Consider the following 20,578-nt stretch of genomic DNA (forward strand, 5'->3'; position numbering starts at 1 on the left):
TTTCTTTTTTCTCTTCCCCACCCCAGTTCTCTCCACTGTGCAGTGGCTCAAAGAGATACTTATCTTCAACCGGGGCAGATGGAACAATATGCTTTTGGCTGTGGGATGCTGGCACCCTTAAAATAAAGTTGGTTGCTATTTTATTTGTTAATTTTATACATTTTTTTGTAATTAAGAATGATGTACAAATGTTGGAGAAAAATTTGACTAAGACAAAACTTCTCACTGGCTGGTTCACTGTGTGATTATTGGGTGTGATCTATTTCTGATGTAGCCATAGCTTGCTTGCTTATCTTTTAAAGACTGAGTTGATAATACAACATTTTGTGGGTTGAAGCAAGTAACTGTATACCTAGTTTTGTTGCAGTTCTGTTAATTTAGTAAAAAAGTTATTTTTTAAAAAAATACAATGTCGAAGTTGGTGCTTTTTGGTTCTCTTCTCATCTCTTAGTCCCAAATGAAATAAAATTTATGTTGATAAAATGATTGTAATTTAGACATGAAGATCCAGGCGGTTTTAGGATATGGTAATGTCCTAGTATAAATTAGAATAGGGTGGTTTTGATGATTTTCCTTGTCTGTATTACCTTTTCGTAGTTGCTCTTTACTGTAATGTGGTAGGAGGCGGAATTCTTGGGGAGCTGTGTATCGGTGGCTGAAGTTGAGCCTGAAGTACTGCCTTCAAAGTATAAGATATTAAAAATGTTGTCAGTGCCCTCAAATAGAAGTTTTTTTAAAAATGAACTTGTTCAATAGCTTTCAAATGCTTTTTGCTCCTTCTTTTCCTTTATCACAAAACAGCTGTAGCTTAATATTGGAAATAGTTGTTTCAGTAATCATTAGCGGTTTCACTCTGGGGATGAGACGTGTTCTTATGGATATATTCTCCTGGCCAGGTAGGTTTCTGTTTTCTTGTAGTTTTGGTAATTGCTGTTAGAACCTCTTCCTTGCAGTGTGCCAGGGTTATGCAGGGCTTGGGTTTGCCTAGGTACTTCTCTAGTTGTCTGGACCTTAGCTGTTGTGGTGGTCTCTGGGCATTTTGGCTCTTTCTTGATACTGTAGATGAAGCTGCTTCTCAGGCTGTTAATCCTCTGCTGCCTGGTGCTTGCTGTAATCAAAGTAAGACTCCTCCTTGCTGACAAAAGGGGGAGATGGCTTACATGCTTACTTTTAATGTGTGAAGGAGTGGCGTTGCCACCACCTTATTTTTCATAAGGTCTCTAAGCCTGAGCTCTTGTTGACAAGGTGAAATCTTAATCTGCCCAAGTTGTAAAACTTTTGAGCCCACAATGTTTCTCTTTCACTTTTTTCCTTTCTTTTTTTTCCCCCACTTTCCTAAATAAAGATTGAGTTTATGGAATGGAATTTTGAAGCAAATTCTGCCATTGGAGAATAGTGGAATCCATGAGAGTTAAGTGAGTTATACTATATAAGGTTGGGAGATCAGTGTTTAGAAGTCATGAATGATTGGATGAATCATGGAGTTGGAGGGGATTTGTCTTGAAGTAAAATTTAGGGACTGAGAAAGTTGGCATCAGTTATGGTAGGGGATTTTCAACTAATTCCTTTCCATGGTGATATGTAAATGTAGAATAAAAATTTTCAGTAAGATACACTCACCAAATATTAAATTTTTAAAAGTTTTTTGAGTAACGCTTTCAATATATAAGTAGTCACAGCAGATGTGATCAGATAGTGGTGCAGAGAAAACAGGTTAGCTCAGCTGTCTCATGCAGCATAGCAAGGAAGTGGTCTGGTAACCCAAGTCATGCCAGTGCTGCTTAATGATGGAGTGCAGAGTAAATTTTGAACTGGAATTTGTACCATCCTTACTTTCCCTTCTGGAAGGATTTTATATGTTGTGTTTGAGAAGACAGAGGAACCCTTTATGCTGCGTTTCTTCAGTCTGGAAAAAGACGAATGCATGAAGATAAGACATGTACAGTCATGAGTGTCTTGAGGAGGGCGTATAATGAGTAATTGCTTGTTGGGTATTCAGTAGCCAATTCCAAATTGGAAGGAGATGGTTCTTTGCAAAACACGCGGTTAAGTTATGAAACTCCATGCCACAGGGTATTATGCATTATATGAAGATACTAAAAGGCATTACGGTGTACAGTTTCTGCTCTTACACAACCAGTTTTAGCTACTTTGGAGGCAAGATACTGGTCTTAAATTTTTGTTTGATCTTAGTAATGCTGTTAGGTGTTAGAAGTAACTGATGCTTTTTGATATAAGCTAAAACTTGATAAAAATCTGGCAAAGTGTAAATAAACAGGTATGTCTTTTGGGACTGGAACGTAACTGTATGCCACTTAGGATATCAAAATAATTGGACAGCCAGAAAAGCCTTAATGTAGCTCTTCCTGAATGGAACAGTATACTAATTCAGGGGAATTTGTTAGTTACAGGAAATTTTACTTCATGCGTTGAACTGAACTTTTCTGACTGAGATTGTCTTGCTTATTCCAGTAAACTTTTAGTTTACTGGAAAAGTTTAATGGGAAACTAAGAGTCCAGTGTAATAATACACAGGGAGGCTGCGTTGTATGGACAGTGCTTCTTGGTGTACATTGTCGTAACAGTTTTTGGTGAGGTGATTGTGCTTCCTTATACCTTTAGATCTGCTTCCAGAACTATGGAAACATGGCAGATTCCCTCCACATCCATTCAGTAATGTGCTGGAGGAAAAGGAGTGTCAGCGATATAACAGCATCAAAGGAAAGAAAGATTCCTGTTAATTTTTTTCTTAAGGCCCTTTGTGAGGTTTTGTTTTCAAAAACGTGTTGTGTAGGCCATCTGGAAAAGAGAATAACTGGTGGGGTGGGAAGTTTGAACTTTTATCACTATAGTAAAAAATACAGGCTTGCTTCTGTTCAGTAACTCTGAAATGGAGCAAAGCTGCAGAGAAAAGATCTCTTACCACAGATATTTAGGGTCTGACCTTGCTGCACTACATCTTGGTTACTGGCATCACTCCCCAAGAAGGAGAAATGGGAGCTTTCAAGATCCAAAGATCCCAGTAGTTACAGGTGAAGGGTGCTGTCACATGCTTAAGTTAAGAGTTGACTCTCCTGAGCTTGACTGCAGCCTGCCCTTCAAGAATGCAATTGCCATCAGCGATGAAAGTGTGTTACTAAATCATCCAATACTTTAAATGGAAACCGGTAGTGAAGTCTTGAAATGTCAGCTGCTTAAAAGAAGAAAAAAGCCCCGTGTTTGTACCCCACCCCCTACTTTTTATACTTGGCACTACTTGAATCGTCTGGCACTGAGTTAAGATTATGAGCTGTTGGGCAGCCTCATGATGATCATGTGGTTGATTGTAGTTTCAAGATGATTGGCAGTGCCAGCAGTAAGTACTTTGCTGAACTTTTTCATGAAATATGGGAAAGGCAATGTTTGGATACACTACTGTGTTCAGTGTGCTCTCAAATTAAAAATAGTTTTGTTCTTAACTACACTGCAAACTGTTTTCATGGAACCCAGCTTGGATGGTTAAGGCTACTGAATCAACTCCTTGTCTTTAACTGAAGTTGGACTTAGTCCCTCCTGGGATGAACTGCCTCTGAAGAGAATCTTTCCCTGTCATCTTCTTTGGGAGATGAGGAAACTTGAAAATGTTCTTTATTCCCCACTTACAAGATCAAAATATGACAGAGCAATTTATTTATCTCAGCAGATCATGAAAAATTGGAAAACTCGCTACCTGAAAACTGTAGTTATTTGTCATTCAAATGGACTTTGACATCCTTTAAGCCTTCTAATGTCTAGTGCCCTATCCCAGTCCTGTTTTCTGTTTGGTTTTTTTCTCTCTGCAAATGTTAGCTTCATTCTTAGATCGCAAAAATCCTTGTATTCAGCTTTGCCAGCAGCTCTGCTGCAATATTAATAGTATCTCTGAAATTAGAGGCTTCCCACATTAGTCTCCCAATTTTTTGATAACATTGTAATTGAGGCATGTTCACTGTCTGGGTCATGCATACGGCCCAGACAGGAGATGCTTGGTGATAAGAGCTCTGTTTTGATAAAACTGCAAAAGGACACATTACAGTAGATTTGGTGCTATAGGATGCAACACAGACATTGACACTGCTGACCTCAAATTTCTCATACTGTTCAAAGGAGAGTAGTTCAAATCAGCCTTGTTCACGCGCTTCTGTGACTAGTGTGGAAGCATGTTCTTCAGTACTAGAAGAGCCTTCTGTGTGCTGTTCTTCTTTCAGTGAAAAGATTTCTGACCAGGCAGTTACCATGTATGACTAAAAGCAGTAACATTCCAGGTAGGTTAATTTGGTTTCTAATTAGATGAACAGTAAGGTTGGTTGTTGCTGCAGGCAAGGAAGTCAAGGAATGTGGCCCACAAGATGGGAAAGCAATTAGAAATTTAGGCAATCAGGACTTTCCCCTTAGTCTCCTGTTACTGTTCTGGATGGTGAGAGAAGATGCAAGAGTCAGATTCTGTATCCATTGACAGTAGGGAGAAGGGATAAGATCGGCCTTGGTTGATCAGAAATTGAAGAATTTAAGTTTAGAGGAGAAATTATAAGTGATTGATGCATCAAAGTTAAATTAGTTGCAGTGGGAAATATTTGTCTATTTATCTTCTCTGAGAAAGATGTTGAGTTTTCTTGTTATTCTTCTGCCGTGTTTGGATCATAGGCTTCCAGTGTTAGTCTGTTACTGGCAGACCATATGAACAAGGCAGCAGAACAGTCTCACAGATTTGTGTAGAGGAGCTTACTACACTGCTTTTCTTCTTTTCTATTTTTTCCCTCATAATTTTAAAAGGAGGAAAGAAACATAGGAAAACCACATGCTGGTGATTTTGACAATCCTGTTTTGGACAAGATGTTGATTTCTCAATTAGCATCACTGTGGTGTGATACTTCCCACCTGTTTTCTTAAGCAGAAGGCACTTGATGTTCAAGGGGCTGGTTATATGTCAGAATTCAGATATGCTGGACCTTGTCCATTAGCTTGTGAACAAAGACTTAATTTGGAAAGGTTATATCACATCATGTTTTCTGGGAAGAAGTTTCACGTGAGTCCACTACATGTCTAGAGTGAGGTCAGTCTGCAGGGCTTGGATTAGGTAACCATTCCTGCACTGTTGCTGCATTTGGAAGAAGATGAACTTGAGATGTTTATATGGGTGAGTGTGTCCCTTAGTAGGGGTGCATAGACCAACTTGCTTCTTTGTCTGCTGCTTAGAGTGCAGGTTATTTTTTGATTGCAGCCCCTCTCATTTCTGGTTTCGTGTTGAACTTAACACAGGTCTCCTCCAGGAGGAAAATTGTGTACCAGGGCTTTTCTGGACCTCTCTGTGGAATACTTGTGAAGGTATCCTTGTGCCTTCCAGCCACGTTGTAACTGGATTGAGAGTGTTTGTAAAGTGAAGCAATTAGCTTGGTTTCTGTATGTTGCAAGAACTTATGCTTTTTGTCCCCTTTCCTTGCTTCCCAGAAATACTGATTGCCCAGGTAATTCTGTAAAGACCAGAGTCTGCTGTATTGTAAAAGAGTGCCGTAATCTTATGTCTCCTAATGCCTACAATAACACACATTAGAGAGACATAAGTTGGAGAATTTAACTTTATCCAAACTAGAATGTAAGTGCATACTTGCTCTGTTTTGCAGCTGTCCTAACTCCAAAGGCAGAGTTCACAAACCACAGTGGAAGAAAACAGCAGCCTATTTATCTATTTACACTTTCTCCAAATTATGTAAGCTGTATATTGAATAATCTGATAGTTCTTTTTATGTTAGTATCTCAGTTAAGAAAGGGTTACAACTGTTTCGTAGACTAGATCTTTGTCTTGTTTAGTGTATGCTGTGGTGAAGTTTTCTTGTCATGAGTCTGCAGGGAGTTACCTTAAAACTGGTAGAGGAAAGTTCACAGAGGCAGCCTATACTGAAAGGGCCATTTGGAGAAAGATTTCTAACTGGTATTCTTTGCATAGGCACCAGTAAGGTTTAATACTTACTGCTTTCTTTGAGATAGCAATAGCTGATAAGTGAAGAAAGGTCTCTTACTCATCTGCCTTCAGCTGAAATGAATTCTATGGACCATTTTGCTTTTAAAAGAGAAAATTTTGGAGACTTTATGAATATGCATTCTTCTATGTTAAAACACATCTTTAGTGATCACACTTGTGGGTGTAATGCTGCTGTTCTCTAGTAAGTTTATTCTTTGAGTGAAGATTGCAGATGGCGTACTATGCAAGACCACCTACTGGTTTGAGGTTGCTGCAGTGCATGAGCAGAGTTGAAGTAATAATTGAAGAACCAGAACTGATATGTTTTGGTTTTATGCACTTCTAAAGTGCCAAATCTGTTGAAGCTTTAGTTCTGCTTGCACATCAATTTTTGAAATGCTTAAAAGAAAGCACAGGCCATAAAGTAAAATTCCTTAGTCTTCTAGCTATTGTTCTGACATTCTTTGGGTACTATTTGAAATGAGCCCACAAAGAATACGTGTCTTCTGAAGAAACCAGTATATTCTAATATTGTGAAGAACTCTGAATTTATTTAATTTTCTTTTGTATCGTGCTCTATAAAGAGCACCAAGCTCTGTTTCTCTCTTGTAAAAGCAGCTGTGTGCTGCAGGAGAAAGCCAGAGTTCCAGTACACCCAGTGGTTTAAAACTGAACATCATGGGCAACTGCCTCTAGTGTCTTCTGTTCTGCTTTGCCAGTGACTTAAGGAGAGTTGTTTTATGTAGCAAAGTTAGAGGGGAGAGAGGAATGGGATTTAAGTTGTGATGCAACTCTCCTTGATACATGGATTACTTAGTCCATCTGGATGTCTTAGTTTCCTAAAGATCAGATCATGAAGCATAGTCACATAAAATTGTTTATGGATGGGCAACCATCTGTTCCTTCATATTAATTTTGTCCTTCTGTGCTTTATTTCTAAGATACTTTTTTTTTTAAGCCCTATTAGGAAGTAATTTTAACTGTTTCTTTATTTGTAGTCCAAGGCCAGCGAAGTTTACAGAACGCCCTCGGCCTGGAGTCCAAATGATCTGTTCTTCTTTTAGTGCTGGTACGTCTTACCCCCCCCGCCCCCTTTTTCTCCCTTGTATCAACGTAAGAAGTCATTTGGAGAGTAAAATGAAGTGTGATGCAGTTACTATAGCATGTTTCTTGTTAATAAGATGTAATTGAGGTAAAGTAGCTATTAAAACCCCCCAAATACTTAAAATAGAAATTCAGAATCTGTACATTAACACTTGGTGATACAGCAATTCTTTAAAAGAATTAAATATAAAATGTTGAAAGTGTGTCTCTTGTGACTGCATGTCTTATAAAACATGATGTATACCTTTTTCTCAGAGTGATTCTGAGAGTCAGCTTTATCTGAGGTGGAATTTATAGGAATTGGGACAAGGCGTTCATTGCTAGGTTTTCATGGTCTGAATTTCGTTGATTCCAGAGTTGACAATTGAAGAATGTAACATAAATAATGGGATGAAATGTCAAAATGACCGAAACTTATTTTCAGAAAGTGTACTGGAGTCCTAGTTCCATTCAGGTTTTGTTAAGATTGAGCCCCTTCCAAGGACTTAATCACAAACAAATTACTGTAGTTAGCTAATCTTTGAGGTATGTCTGCAGAAGCATATTTATCTGACAGCAAATGTGAGGTAATTCAAGTCCAGTTAAACTTTCAAGTTTCTTAATCTTGTTTTTTACTTAAAGGTCAGTTACAGTCATAGCTGACATGAGTTACAGCTATAAATTTAAGGAAATAAATTTAAGTATTTGATGTTACAGCCATTTAAAAATACTGTAATAACATTTGATTGTCCTTTTTTTCTTAAGTCTTACCTGTTTGTTTTTCTTAGGTGGAATGTTTTTGGCCACTGGGAGTACAGATCACATCATTAGGGTTTATTTCTTTGGATCAGGTCAGCCAGAGAAGATATCAGAGTTGGAGTTTCATACTGTAAATACTTTTTAAAAATTACATATGTATTTGATTAAAATAATAATTCAGATAATTTGGAATCATATTTGATTTTTTTTTTCTTTTTCTACTGTTTTATATAGGACAAAGTTGACAGCATTCAGTTTTCTAATAGTAGTAGCAGGTAAGCACTTAATTATTCAGAGCTAATTTTTGACTTCTGAATTTTTTTAAATACCAGTTTCTGGTATTAGTTACATAAAAAAAAAAAATGCTTTCTCTTTTGAGGTTCATGCAGTAAAGTCATGTATAACTGTTGGATTCTCACTGGTTTTTTTTTTAATAATACTGCTTCTTCAGTCTTACAGTTGTTTTCAGTGTAATGGATGATTAAAGTATCTTCAATTTGCCAAAATCAAGGAGCATAAAAATACTTGAAATTTCTTCTTAAGAAATATATGTGAATATATATACACATATAAAATATGTGCATTTTTAGATACATTTAAACACTTAAAACCTTTTTTCAATTAAATGAAGTGTCTGCTGGATACAGGAAAACTTACCTGACTAGATCTAACAATATTTTGTTTGGCCTATTTTTTTTTTAATGTTCCACTTTAAGTTGTGGATGTTGGATCTGAAGGGTGCTAAAGAAAACAGTTTATTGTGATGTTTCTGACACTTCATTTAATTGATGTTCTAATGTACACTTATTATGATACAAATAGTTGTTAGCCATGCTTCATTGTGCTCCACCTACCTCTTTCTCCTCCTTCTACACCTGCATCCCAAAAAGGGGGAAGAAAAAGGTGGGGGAGAATCTCAAGCTGGGAAACACTTCTCCAGATAAGCGTCATGACAGTGCTAGCTTATTGGGAGTAGGTTTTGTTTTTTTAAAATCATGTCTGTACTTCTTGCAGGGCTCTGCTGGCCCTTCAAGCTATTTTTACTCCTTAAATTTCTTCCCTAGCTTTACCTGGCATGACAGGGTTAGTTTCATAGAATTACAGAATGGTTTGGGTTGGAAGGGACCTTAAAGATTATCTAGTTCCAACCCCCTGCCATGGGCAGGGATACCTTCCGCCAGACCAGTTTGCTCCAAGCCCCATCCAGCCTGGCCCTGAGCACTCCCAGGGATGGGGCATCCGCAGCTGCTCTGGGCAGCCTGTGCCAGTGCCTCACCACCCTCACAGGGAAGAATTTCTCCTAATACCTAATCTAAGTCTACCCTCTTTCAGTTTAAAGCCATTCCCCCTTGTCCTATCGCTACATGCCCTTGTAAAAGTCCCTCTCCAGGTTTCCTGTAGGCCCCCGTGAGGTACTGGAAGGCTGCTACAAGGTCTCCCTGGGGCCTTCTCTTCTCCAGGCTGAAAACCCTCTCTCAGCCTGTCTTCACAGGAGAGGTGCTCCAGCCCTCTGATCATCTTTGTGGCCCTCCTCTGGAGTCAGTCCAACAGGTCCATGTCCTTCTTCTGTTGGGGGCGCCAGAGCTGGATGGAGCACTCCAGGTGGGGTCTCACAGGAGTGGAGTGGAGGGGGAGAATCATCTCTCACAACCTGCTGGCCATGCTTTTGATGCAACCCAGGATACATCATGGGCTGCAAACGCATGTTGCAGGGTCATGTTGAGCTTCTTGTCCACCAGCACCCCTATGTCCATCTCCTCAGGGCTGCTCTCAATAGAATTATTGAGTTTCTTAGAGTGCTCATTGGGTTACGGTGTCCCTGTGCCAGAGCAGTGTCATAACTCAGCAAGGTGCACCAAAGATCAAAGTACAGTTAGTTTGGAAGGGGCTCAGGATAGGGAAGCAGGTTCCACTTTTTGCAGGCCTGTTATGAGAAGTGTTTTTCACCTCAAACCAGTCATACAGCATTCTGACACTGTTTCTTCTAACTTCCTATTATTTTGAGTTCTAAATTCTGGAACTTCAATTTTCAAGTATCTTTTCTGTACAGATTTGCCTTTGCTCTCTGAGTAACTTTTTTCCCCTTTTGTTAGATTTGTGAGTGGAAGCCGTGATGGAACAGCACGAATCTGGCAATTTAAGCGAAGGGAATGGAAAAGCATTTTGTTAGATATGGCTACTCGCCCAGCAGGGTAAGTGATGTAAAATATTCTGCTGTCAAATAGATACTTGAAGGCTATAGATACCATTTGCTGACTTATTAAAAATAAATAAAATAAAAAAAAAAGGAAAAATAAGGCGTGGGGAAAAGGCCTTCTTAAATTATTATTGCTTAAATGCACAATATGCTTGTCTAGCTTTTGAAGTCCAATGAAAACAAATATTTGACTACATATTCAGCGGGCAAAACTAGCTTGTCCTGGTAATATCTCCACTAGTATTTTGATTAGATTAAAAGAATAAAAGATACTCCAAACACATTAAAGGTCAAATTTATGTGGCTTTTTACATAGGTATTTATTTCTGGAGCAGGAAAACCAGGTCAGGTCTGTTCTTGAGACTATTTGCATTTTAGTAATACTTAAAGATATTGTGGAATCTTCATGCCCAGAAAAGTGTTATTAGGTTCTTTTAAACCACATGCCAGAGCAAATAAATCACATGCTCTGTAACTGGTTCTCATTTGTTAAAACAACCTCAGAGTTTACAAAGATCTTGTAGGTATGAGGAACTTCTGTACACTAAAACAAGCAACAAAAGAAGCTTGAAGGTGGAGAATGACTTGGTAGGAATTGTGGCTTTTGCACCTTTTTATTTTGGCACAGAGGAGATGTTTTCCAACTGACGTACATTAGAAAGATTTATAATGGGTGTAAAGGATAAACCTTTTTCCCTGTATTGATCATACTGAGTGGTTTGAAGGATGTTATTTAATAGGAAAAAAAAAATTATTTCAGGAGTAATCCTGTGGACAGATGTCTGAAAGATCAAGAGACGAATGGAAGAGAAGACTAAATAAACTGTAAATTAGTTAGATCAGAGAGTATCTTGCCAGTTATGGGCAGATTCAACAAAACATGAATATAGAACTGTTGGACAAGAGTGTATAAAACACTGATACTTTTGAGAATGCTCAGTTACTCTCCCATGAAAATGCCCCCTGTAAAAACTGTTCGTTTGAACTCATTCTGGGAAAGAACAGGAATGGATTCTTCTCAATTGTGGTCACAAATGCTGAGCTTCTTTGAGAAACTGAACTGCTCATTTCAGTAAAGCACCTTAGCTGAATTCTGTTTTGTCATTTTGACTAGAGGGATAAGTGCAGTTCCAAATTTGATCTTTTCTGCGCAAGCACAATTTTTATCAAAGAAAATGAAATCGCTGCACTGAAAGGAAAGAGTGAATTCGGCTTACAAAGCCTCCTGGGTTCTGCATTGAATCTAGAAATGAATCTGGCTATAACTACATTTTCTATTATTGGGCTGTACAATATATACTATTGTGTAATGTATTGTAGTGCTTACTGTGTAGAAGATTCTGTATTGTCTGCCTACGTAGTGGTAACATACTACTGTTGCATTTGGTTGATGTTTCCCCAGAAATTGGTGTGCTAGAGAATTCAATGGTGGCTCATCTTTAAACCACGCTGACAAAAATGTAATTTTTGGAGTATTTGGATAGATAATAATACAGATGGCTAGGTTTTGGGTTTCATAGGGATAAACATAAAATACATGCAAAATTAAGCACTATTATTATTAGTGATGGGAAAGAGTGGTGGTATAGTACTAAATATAGCCTGAGAATTTAACTCATTTAAATGTATCAAAATACTTCTCTCCATTTTTATAACTACTCATTGCAAATGTTCTCCAGGACAAATTACTGTTCACTGAATGACTAGTTTCAATTTTTGCTCTTCAGGTGTCACAAGAAATACTGTAGCTATCAAATTTAATTGGGTTAGACCATGTATCAGAGGGCATTTTTTGGAAAAAGATCTGATCAGCCTATTTTTTAAGATATTAGGAGGACCCTATAGTCATTGTTTAAGTATCTACAGTTCTTTTGTGGTTGTATGTGAACATAGTGGAAAACATCTTTTTTTGCTCTAGTTTATTGAAGACTTGATGCTTCTATTTTTGATAATAAAGCAAAATACAAAAGTATTTTCACTTGTTAGGGACATAAAGATGTTTTGGCAAATTAGGATTGCTTTGAAACTTTTCACTCTTTTGTTTTAGACAAAGTTTACAAGGAGTTGAAGATAAAATCACAAAGCTGAAAGTGACCATGGTGGCATGGGACCGCCATGACAACTCTGTTATAACTGCAGTAAATAATATGACTCTGAAAGTTTGGAATTCTTTCACTGGCCAGCTCATTCATATTCTCATGGTAAGGTGTTCCATCTTCATTTATCAAACCTGAATGCAGAATTCACGTATACATTCTTCCTTACATGTTTTTTTTCTGTCTGAAAACTCCCTTAATAAACGTTTCTGGATAATTGAACTGTAATAGAGATGTCTTGACAGCTGCTTATTAGCAAACAAAGCTTTAAAGTTGCAAATAAGCATTGCTGTTCAAGATGTCTGAAACTAATTTTGGCCTTTCTTTTCCCTAAAGTGCTTCCTTGAAGGAGAGAAGGAAACAGTTGTTTCTTTTTACCTTTATTTAATGTGAGAAATGTTTTGAAATATCATCAGTGGATAAATGTGCTCTGTTTTAAACAGGCACAGATAGACAGTTCTGCAACCTAGTCATGCCATGAGTACAAAAAAAAATAGTCTTCTAGGTAGAATAAATCAAACAACGTTTTTTACTAATGTCTGATACTTTTTTTTAACTGAGAATAGGTAACTCTAGGCAGCTAGATGCTCTGCTAGATACGGAAATGTTTCATGCAAAACTTTAAAATGTAGGATTAATTTTGGAGATGATATCTAACTTTTAGTTATATATTTGATTCTTTATGAGTCTAAATTAAATCCCTAACTGCTATTCCACCTAAATAAATTTAAATCTGTGGAGCATTAAGACCGAAACCACTGAATGTTGTAGACTCTGATCTTTTGAAATCATGGCGAAAGTATTGGGACATATTTGTGAAGGTGACATACTTGACATACTTCTTAGGAAGCTAAAATTGCAACTGAAAAGAGAAAAGCATAACACACTGCTGCAAAAAAAAAAAAAAAAGGAAATGTGGTCAAAGGGATTGTTCTTGGCTGGACACTTTCGTAGGTTAAAGTTACAGTTGCTAGTGTTACCATATTGAATTCCTGGGTAAGTATTTCAGACAGTCCTCTGGTTCATCTGGCTATATCTTTAATTTCAGGGACATGAAGATGAAGTGTTTGTACTTGAACCGCATCCATTTGATCCAAGAGTTCTTTTCTCTGCTGGACATGATGGAAATGTCATAGTTTGGGATTTGGCAAGAGGGGTCAAAATCCGGTCTTACTTCAACATGGTAATTATTGTGCTTTATGCAGATAAGCCAAAGCAATCTTTCTAAACTTTTTGCTTTTAGTACCTTCTTATGTAGGCCATCTTGAAGCATGCATATGTGTGTAGGGCAAGATCCTGCATCCAGTGAAGTCAAGAGAAATTCCTATTCAGTTTAGTGGGGCAAAGATTAAATCTGTAAAATGTAAAAAGTTGTTTCTTTGGCTGTATTTCATAGTGTCATCTTTCTATATGCTTCATTGACATGAAATTGGAGTGTTAATTTACATTGTCAGAGATCATGCGTAAGAGACAGGGTGACAGAGACCCTCCTTTAGTGCTCTGTTTCCTGCCTGGGGAGCCAAGGTGGAACTTGGTTAATTTTTGCATTACTAATTCTTAATCTGGCTAAAGCTCTTCAGGAGTCACCTGATCTCATGCAATGTTGTATGCTGCCTTGGCCCATACTGTCAGCCTTTCTGTGTAGAGCTTCTCCACATGCAGGTTTCAAATTTGGTCTGTTCTGCACTAAACTAATTCTTCTGGAAGATGGATGCAACAGGTATTTCCATCTGTTTCTTAATATTAAGTGGGTCTTTGTACGTATCTTTTTCCTCAAAAAATTAATAATGTGTTGTGCAATTCAGACTTTGTCTCCTGGAGAAAATTACAAAAGTCTTTGTAGAATATGAAGAATCATTGAGAATGCAGAGAGTAGGCATATGGGCTTCATCCAGACTTTAAGCCATAGTGGAATGGCAGTCTTGGAGAGCAGCATAAAGAAGATCATCTGAAGTGGAGACCTGCTATAGACGTACTCACAAAAAAAAGGGCATTTGGAAATGAAGTCAAGCCAGAAAGGTCACTCTGAACCTAAAGATGGATTTTGAGATGTGCAGTGTACCATACAGCTCATAAAGTCTCTGAGGAAATTATGGCAAGCTTAATGGGGGAAGAGAGCAGCCTAGATTCCTTCAGCACTGACGTAGGTTCTGTATTGTTCCCTCTGCATTGATTTCTGTAACTGAACTTACGAAGAATCTGAGACAATCATCTTGGGGCTATGAGTACAAATCTTTGTCACACAGTGCTATTCACTGTACCAGTTGAGGTGTATGTTCTGCTTGCATGGTTAGGTTGTCTTTGCCAGTCCTACTTACTATGGATGTTTGATAGTTTTCATGGAATTTAAGGTCAGAAGAGACTGAGCTCATCTGCTCTTTTTAAGGCAAGTCCATTTAAGGGCTATCAGAATCTCAACTATGGATGCCTGTGATGTCAGGCAGCCCCCTGAAAGACTTAAATATTTATTTCAAGAGCGCAAGGCAACACAAACACCTAAAAAGGGTAAAAATCACATTTTTTAAGATCTTTGGAGTCAGAGAAATGTGTAGACAGAAGATCTCAGCAGCTAGTGTTTCATGCTAGAAAAATGTGAGAAAGTCTGCCTGCTGTGTGAGGTGAGGAGAATTGTAAATCTGGCAATCAGTTTGTCTCAAACCAATGAATAAGTCATGAGCCAGGTATGCAAGAGAGGCATCTCTCTACAGTCTCTGAATATTTCACCAGCCAGTCTTCGATGTCTGATGCTTCAAATGACATGGGTGGAAATTACAAGTTTTCTTAAATGACTTGAGGGGAGGTGGGGGGAGATGCTTCTAGACCATGAGAGTTGATGGCGTAGGCACCTCTGCACAGCTGCAAATGTTAAGTGTTCTGGTTTACTATGGGAGGGCATGAATACATACAGAGCTAGTCTTCTCCCAGTTTCCTAACTGGCATATCAACTGGGAACATCATTAGGTTAGCTACTATTAAATTCTGGTAACTGCTGTTACCTTCATTGACTTGCTTAACATGTCATCTCATACTTCTGAAAAACAGTATTTGTATTCAGTGGATGGGGAAATGTTTACAGATTGGGTTCTTTTGGATCAGACAGAAAACATCATCTGGAGGAACCAAACCTGAGAGTTGAATGACATGACAGGTGTGCTTTACCATTCAAGAGCCTCCTGCTGTTGTTGTCTGACAAAACAGTGTCTATGGTACCAGAACTAGCAGTGGATGACTTTGTTGTAACAAAAGCTTCTTAAAAAAATAGCAGACCTTGGGGTTGTTGGTTGAATTAGCAAAATCTTAGACGACTCTTAGCTTAATAATAGTCCAGTCAGGTATTTCCATCCTAGATGCAGTGCTTGGTACATCTAAAGCCTTGTGGCCAATCTGTAAGGTAGAGTTGGTTATCTTTAAGTTATTCCCCCCTGCCCCCCCAATTCCTTTGTTGTCAGCATAAAAAAAAAATCAAATATGTACACACACACACATACATATTTTGAGAGATGCAAACAGTGTCAGTCAGTTTGCAACTTAATTCCTTTAATCCAGTCAGTGAATGTGAAATTGCCAAGCTGTAGTAACCAAATACACTTTTTGGTATGTATTTAATGTAAATAGAGGAATCGGTTTATTTGTGCCTTGCTGGTTACAGATAGGTGCCACTAGAAGACTCTGGTGGTCCTGTAGAACATTCTCTCCCATGTTTTTAAACTTAAGATTTACTATTAAATCGGTTGGCACAGTCAAAATTTGAAGCATCTTTGGTCTGTGTGCCAGATTTTGGTCTTTATAATCAATAGTAAACTTAGTCCCGTAAGTGACTGTCTACACACATGGGCTTAATCTCAGTAAGTAGGTATATATTGTATATATTTCATGTTTTCACCTGGAGTCTTCACTTCATTTGATCTGGTCCTGTAAGTATTGCATATCTCAGTGTCTGAGTTCATGGGCATTCAGAACTGGTTTGTGTTTAGTGACTGAATTCAGTGACTAGAGTCAGCTAGACTCACTACCCCAGAGGGTGAAATGTGCCACAGAACTATCAAGAGTGTGAGAGGGTTAAAGCTTTTTAGGCAGTTTTGAGATGCAGCAAATAAGTCTTTACATGGTTTTAAATTGCATGTGCAAATAAAGGTATTTGTTTTGTGTAATATCCCTGCCAGTCCTGTCTTTACACAGCTGCTAATGAAAAAATGTTTTCAGTGTATTTTTGTATCTGTTTTCTCAAGGAATCAGTGAGGTTGTGGCTTTGGTGTTGTAATACCAGGGCAGTTTCACATGCTGTGTTTCCCAGGTACAAATAAGCGTTTAGCAAACTTCTGAAGAAACAGGGTAATAAACCTGGTTGCTGCAGCCAACTGTTTCAGATCTTACATATTTCACAAAAATAGCGGTTTTGCTACAGAAAGATGGCACAAACCCTTGTAAATGTTTAAATTGTGGTTCATTACGCAGGGCCTAGATTCACCAAAGGACTTGGCTGTTGTGACACCTCAGTTATTGGGGACCAAAGTCCTTAGTTTCCAACATAGAATGCAGTATCCTACTAAATCCTCAATTTACTGAGCAGTGTATGAGATTAAAGTGTCTTAGTGGGTGATCCAGGGAAAAAACCTGGTGGGCTGTCCAGTGAAAGCCACTGTATGATAATGTACATAGAGATATATTTGAAATGCAGTTTCTTACTCAAAGCTGCAATGAGGCTTTGCAGTCTGCATCCCTTGTGTGGTAAGGCACTTTGTAACTGAGGTTGGTCCCTGCTTTCCTAAAAGGACAACTCAGGAGCAGGTGGAGCTTATCTTTTGGGATTGCTTTAACTAATATTGAGCTGGGAATACAAGACCTAGATTCTGTTCTTCCCTCAGTGGCGAGGTGTTCAGTTCAACATCTGCCGCTTAACCAGGAGGGCATCCTAGCTATAAATGTTTAGACAGGACCTTTCCCCAACTTTCTCATGAAGTTATGCCACTGTGAAGAGGCATGCATCTGTATCCTATGGTTTTAGGCTCTCGTGCTAGGCTGGTTTTCTTGGGTATGGAAATAATGTTTTAGGTAAATCAGAAAGTTGTAGAAATGACCTTGGGTTTCAAGCTTCAGGCAAGCTCTTGAACTTGCAGAATTAGTACTTTCTTAGGTTATAAGACTGTACCCCACTCAGTTGTTGTCATAGGATCTGTTTTCTTTCAGGTGTTCTCACAACGTTTCTACTTAATGACCTGACACTTGGTTTGTTAGGAATGCCAGCATTGACGCTTGGATGGTATGTGCTGCAGCTTAGCCTTACACTTATGGTTCCTGTAGGCTTTAAGCAGAAGTTTCTCAATTCTGAGAATGTTTGAAGGGTAAAAGAAAAATACAGACACTTGAGAATCTTGCAGATCAAAAAGGAGGTGTCTGGTAATGTTAGGTGGATGCATGGGGTTTGGCTTGGATTGGTGATTGGTTTTTTGTTGTGTTGCAATTTGGACATTAACTACTGGTGTTCCTCAGGTCTGACCCCAAACATGTTTGTGGTATAATGGTGCTGCCGTTGATTTTTATTTTCAGGACTTAGGTAGTTTATTTTAATCATGCTTTCCTTTGAGTAGTGCCTCATATGGCTGAGCTCTGCTGATTCAGACTGCAAAAGGCATGCTGCCTGGAGCCTTAAGAGTATAGATTTCTCCTGTGGTAAAGCTAATGTTGCAGTATGAATGTTGCTGCCCTGTAGAAGAAAATTTTAAAAAGTTTCCTAAAAGATTTCAGGATATGTACAGGCCTGTAGCTCTGTGTGTGCACTCTCTCTCTTCTGGTTTACAGCATAGCTTTATGAACAGTTGCAGGAACATACAGTGACTTCGTTTTCTTAAAAGTATGCCATTGAAAGTATGAAGACTGTACTACAGTAGTAAGAATGAAAGACCAGGGGAGAACAAGCATTTTTACAATCTTTGTCACTGTAGAATATTGGATTTTTGTAGTGTATCTTTGAATGTAACTGCTTTGCCTGAATCTGATACCTGACTCAGCAGATTTTATAAGTAGACATTGAAGTTGTTGCACTGGGAGGCTTGTGTATTAGTTGATAAAGACTAGCCTGTACGGCATTTAAGAAATTCTTCTGTAATGTAGAAATTAATCAAGTAGGAATACTGATGCCTTTAAAGAAAAAAATGGTTCTGGTCGACAGATTTAAAAAAAAAAAAACAAACCCAAAGAAAACGAAGAACAATAGATCTTTCACAACTAGGTGTTGCTCTTAAGTTTTACCGGATTGACTGTCAATTGCAAGTTGCATCTTTTGAAAGTCAGGCTTTGCTGTAGCCAGGATTAGGCTTTCTTAGGTCTGACGGGATTCATGCGCTTCAGGGGTCTCCTGTGTGCCTGAATGCCTGTTAAGGTCAGACTTCTGCTTACTTGTAATCTTAGTGTGTTCCTCCTAGTGGTTGTGAAGAGTTCATTTGTGACGTTACCTTAGTGCTAAGACAGCCTTTCAGAGCACTGTCACGCACTGCAGCATTCTTTTCAACATGCTGTGGGTGGGTGGCAGTTCTGGAGCCCACTTTGAACTCAGTGCAAAGGTGGCCTTAGTCCTTTCATCATATTCTGAAGAATGCTTTGAAATACTGATACAAAAAGAATGTTTTTACGATCTTGTATTAAATTCACAGATCTGAATACCTCAAAATCCTCCTACCTTTGTGACTTTATCTGACTTGCTGAAAGGCTAAGCCACCTAAGCCTTTGACGCTTAAAGGTCACATTATATATCTCCAGCAGTTGTGAATTTGATGATGAGTCTTTTCCTAAATGCCAAAGCACATTTCATCAGAGCATATAGAAATACCATGAGCATATTTCAGAAATTCTTTACAACTCAAGCTCTGTAAACTAGTGATTTGAAGCAACCCTCTGATTCTTTTGGAGGGGGAGGAAGAAAAAAAAAATTCCTCACCAAACCTGTTCTCCTCCTCTCCCACCTTCATCTTCCTTTGAAATGACAACTGTGTTACCTTTGTGAAGGAAAAGCTTTAATCTCTTTCAGAAACACCATTGTTCTCATCTGTGTCACTGAGTAAATGTTGCTTGCCCTGGAAACCAGATTGGTACTTCAAAAATAATGGATGATTTCTGATAGCAGTGTAACTGTTACTGCTTGAATTGGTGTGTATTGTTCTTAAGCCCTCTGTCCCGCTTTTATGGAACCATCAGAAAAAAAGAGAAAACCAAAACCCCATAAAGCACCTTTAAAAAGTCTGCAAAGCCTGAAGGAGAAGCTGGCCTGCCTGTTGCATTGGTGTTGGAGAAGTTACGGGGTATGGTTTCATTTCTTCACTTGTTTTTTTAAAAAAACTCTCATCCTGGGGCTAAGACATGCTTTTTCATTGTGACCTGGAAGGACAACATCATCTTTGATAGCTGTTTGCTTTGATAGTTGCTTGCTGTAAGGTAGGATGAGGCTTCTTACAGATTTTCAGGTGTACTAGAAAAAAACTGTGATTTTTTTTTTATTATTTTTTTTTTTTAAACTGAGGCATATTTTCATTTAGATCTCTGTACCAGAATCCTACCTGTTTGCTTTAGTTCTAGACACTTGGAAGCTCATGATGAATAGTCCCACACTGTCATGTAAAATACATTACTTACAGTTTATGTAAATAAGCATGGTATCCAGAACTAGGAAGCTTGTAACTTGCATGTGTTCTTTCCAATATGCTAGTTAATTAGCAACAGATGATGAAACGTAGACCTTAAATGTGAACTTTTAAAATATGAATATAAATATGAATTTGTAAATGCACTAAGAACTTAAACACTTCTCTGTTTATTTCACAAAATGTTAAGTAGCTTTTTAAAAGATTTAGCTAGTGTCATGAGCCTGGTTTCTTCCATCTGTTTTAAAAACCATACATTCAAACAGGTACAGTGTAAGCAGCTGAATTGAAAAGCGTCAATTTTCTAATAATTTAAAGGTCTGCAGTTGCAACTTAAATAAGAATTTAGTATTACGTGATTTTGTCCAACTTAATTTAAAATTGTCAGCCCAGAAGCAAATTACTTAAGATTCTAAGATCAAGTCTGGATTTCACTGCATAAACAAAGTCATATTTCCTTTTTTGTTCTTTTTTCTTCTAAAGAAAATTTGTGACAGCTAAAAGAAAAACAGGGACAAAACTTTTTGGAGTTCAGAGATTAAAGGACATCTTACCTGGAACCTTATGTAAATAGTTAAGGAACTTTTCAGCAAGATGAAGTTTTTTTGGCTTAGCATTATACTGCATCAGATTGCAATATGTGCAAAATTATATTGGACATCAAAACTTAAATGTAAACCTTAACAGGAGAACAGCAATTGTAAAGTTTTTTATATTGAAAAACTTTTCGAAGTCCTTGAGTATAAAGTGTTGTTGAATGTATAGTACCAGCAGGCATAAGCTATTTTAACAGTGTAGCTAACAAACCTGTGGGCTGATCTTTTGCTTATGT

General features: G+C 38.1%; 1 protein-coding gene across 4 annotated transcripts in view; it reads left to right on the forward strand.

The window, feature by feature from the left end:
* The window catches only part of PHIP (pleckstrin homology domain interacting protein), a 119,316-nt gene that overhangs the window by 35,488 nt on the left and 63,250 nt on the right, over positions 1-20,578 (forward strand). For 3 of the 4 annotated variants that reach the window (XM_055714372.1, XM_055714373.1, XM_055714374.1), the window contains exons 9-15: positions 27-127; positions 6,976-7,046; positions 7,849-7,949; positions 8,054-8,094; positions 9,913-10,011; positions 12,064-12,217; positions 13,161-13,295. In XM_055714372.1, the coding sequence (XP_055570347.1) occupies positions 27-127; positions 6,976-7,046; positions 7,849-7,949; positions 8,054-8,094; positions 9,913-10,011; positions 12,064-12,217; positions 13,161-13,295 (702 nt within the window). Of the gene's footprint in view, positions 1-26; positions 128-5,707; positions 5,726-6,975; positions 7,047-7,848; positions 7,950-8,053; positions 8,095-9,912; positions 10,012-12,063; positions 12,218-13,160; positions 13,296-20,578 lie in introns of those variants that run through there. The other variant, XM_055714375.1, reaches the window with a different exon arrangement.

The sequence above is a fragment of the Falco cherrug genome, chromosome 6, assembly GCF_023634085.1.
Source record: "Falco cherrug isolate bFalChe1 chromosome 6, bFalChe1.pri, whole genome shotgun sequence".
Classification (NCBI taxonomy): Eukaryota; Metazoa; Chordata; class Aves; order Falconiformes; family Falconidae; genus Falco; species Falco cherrug.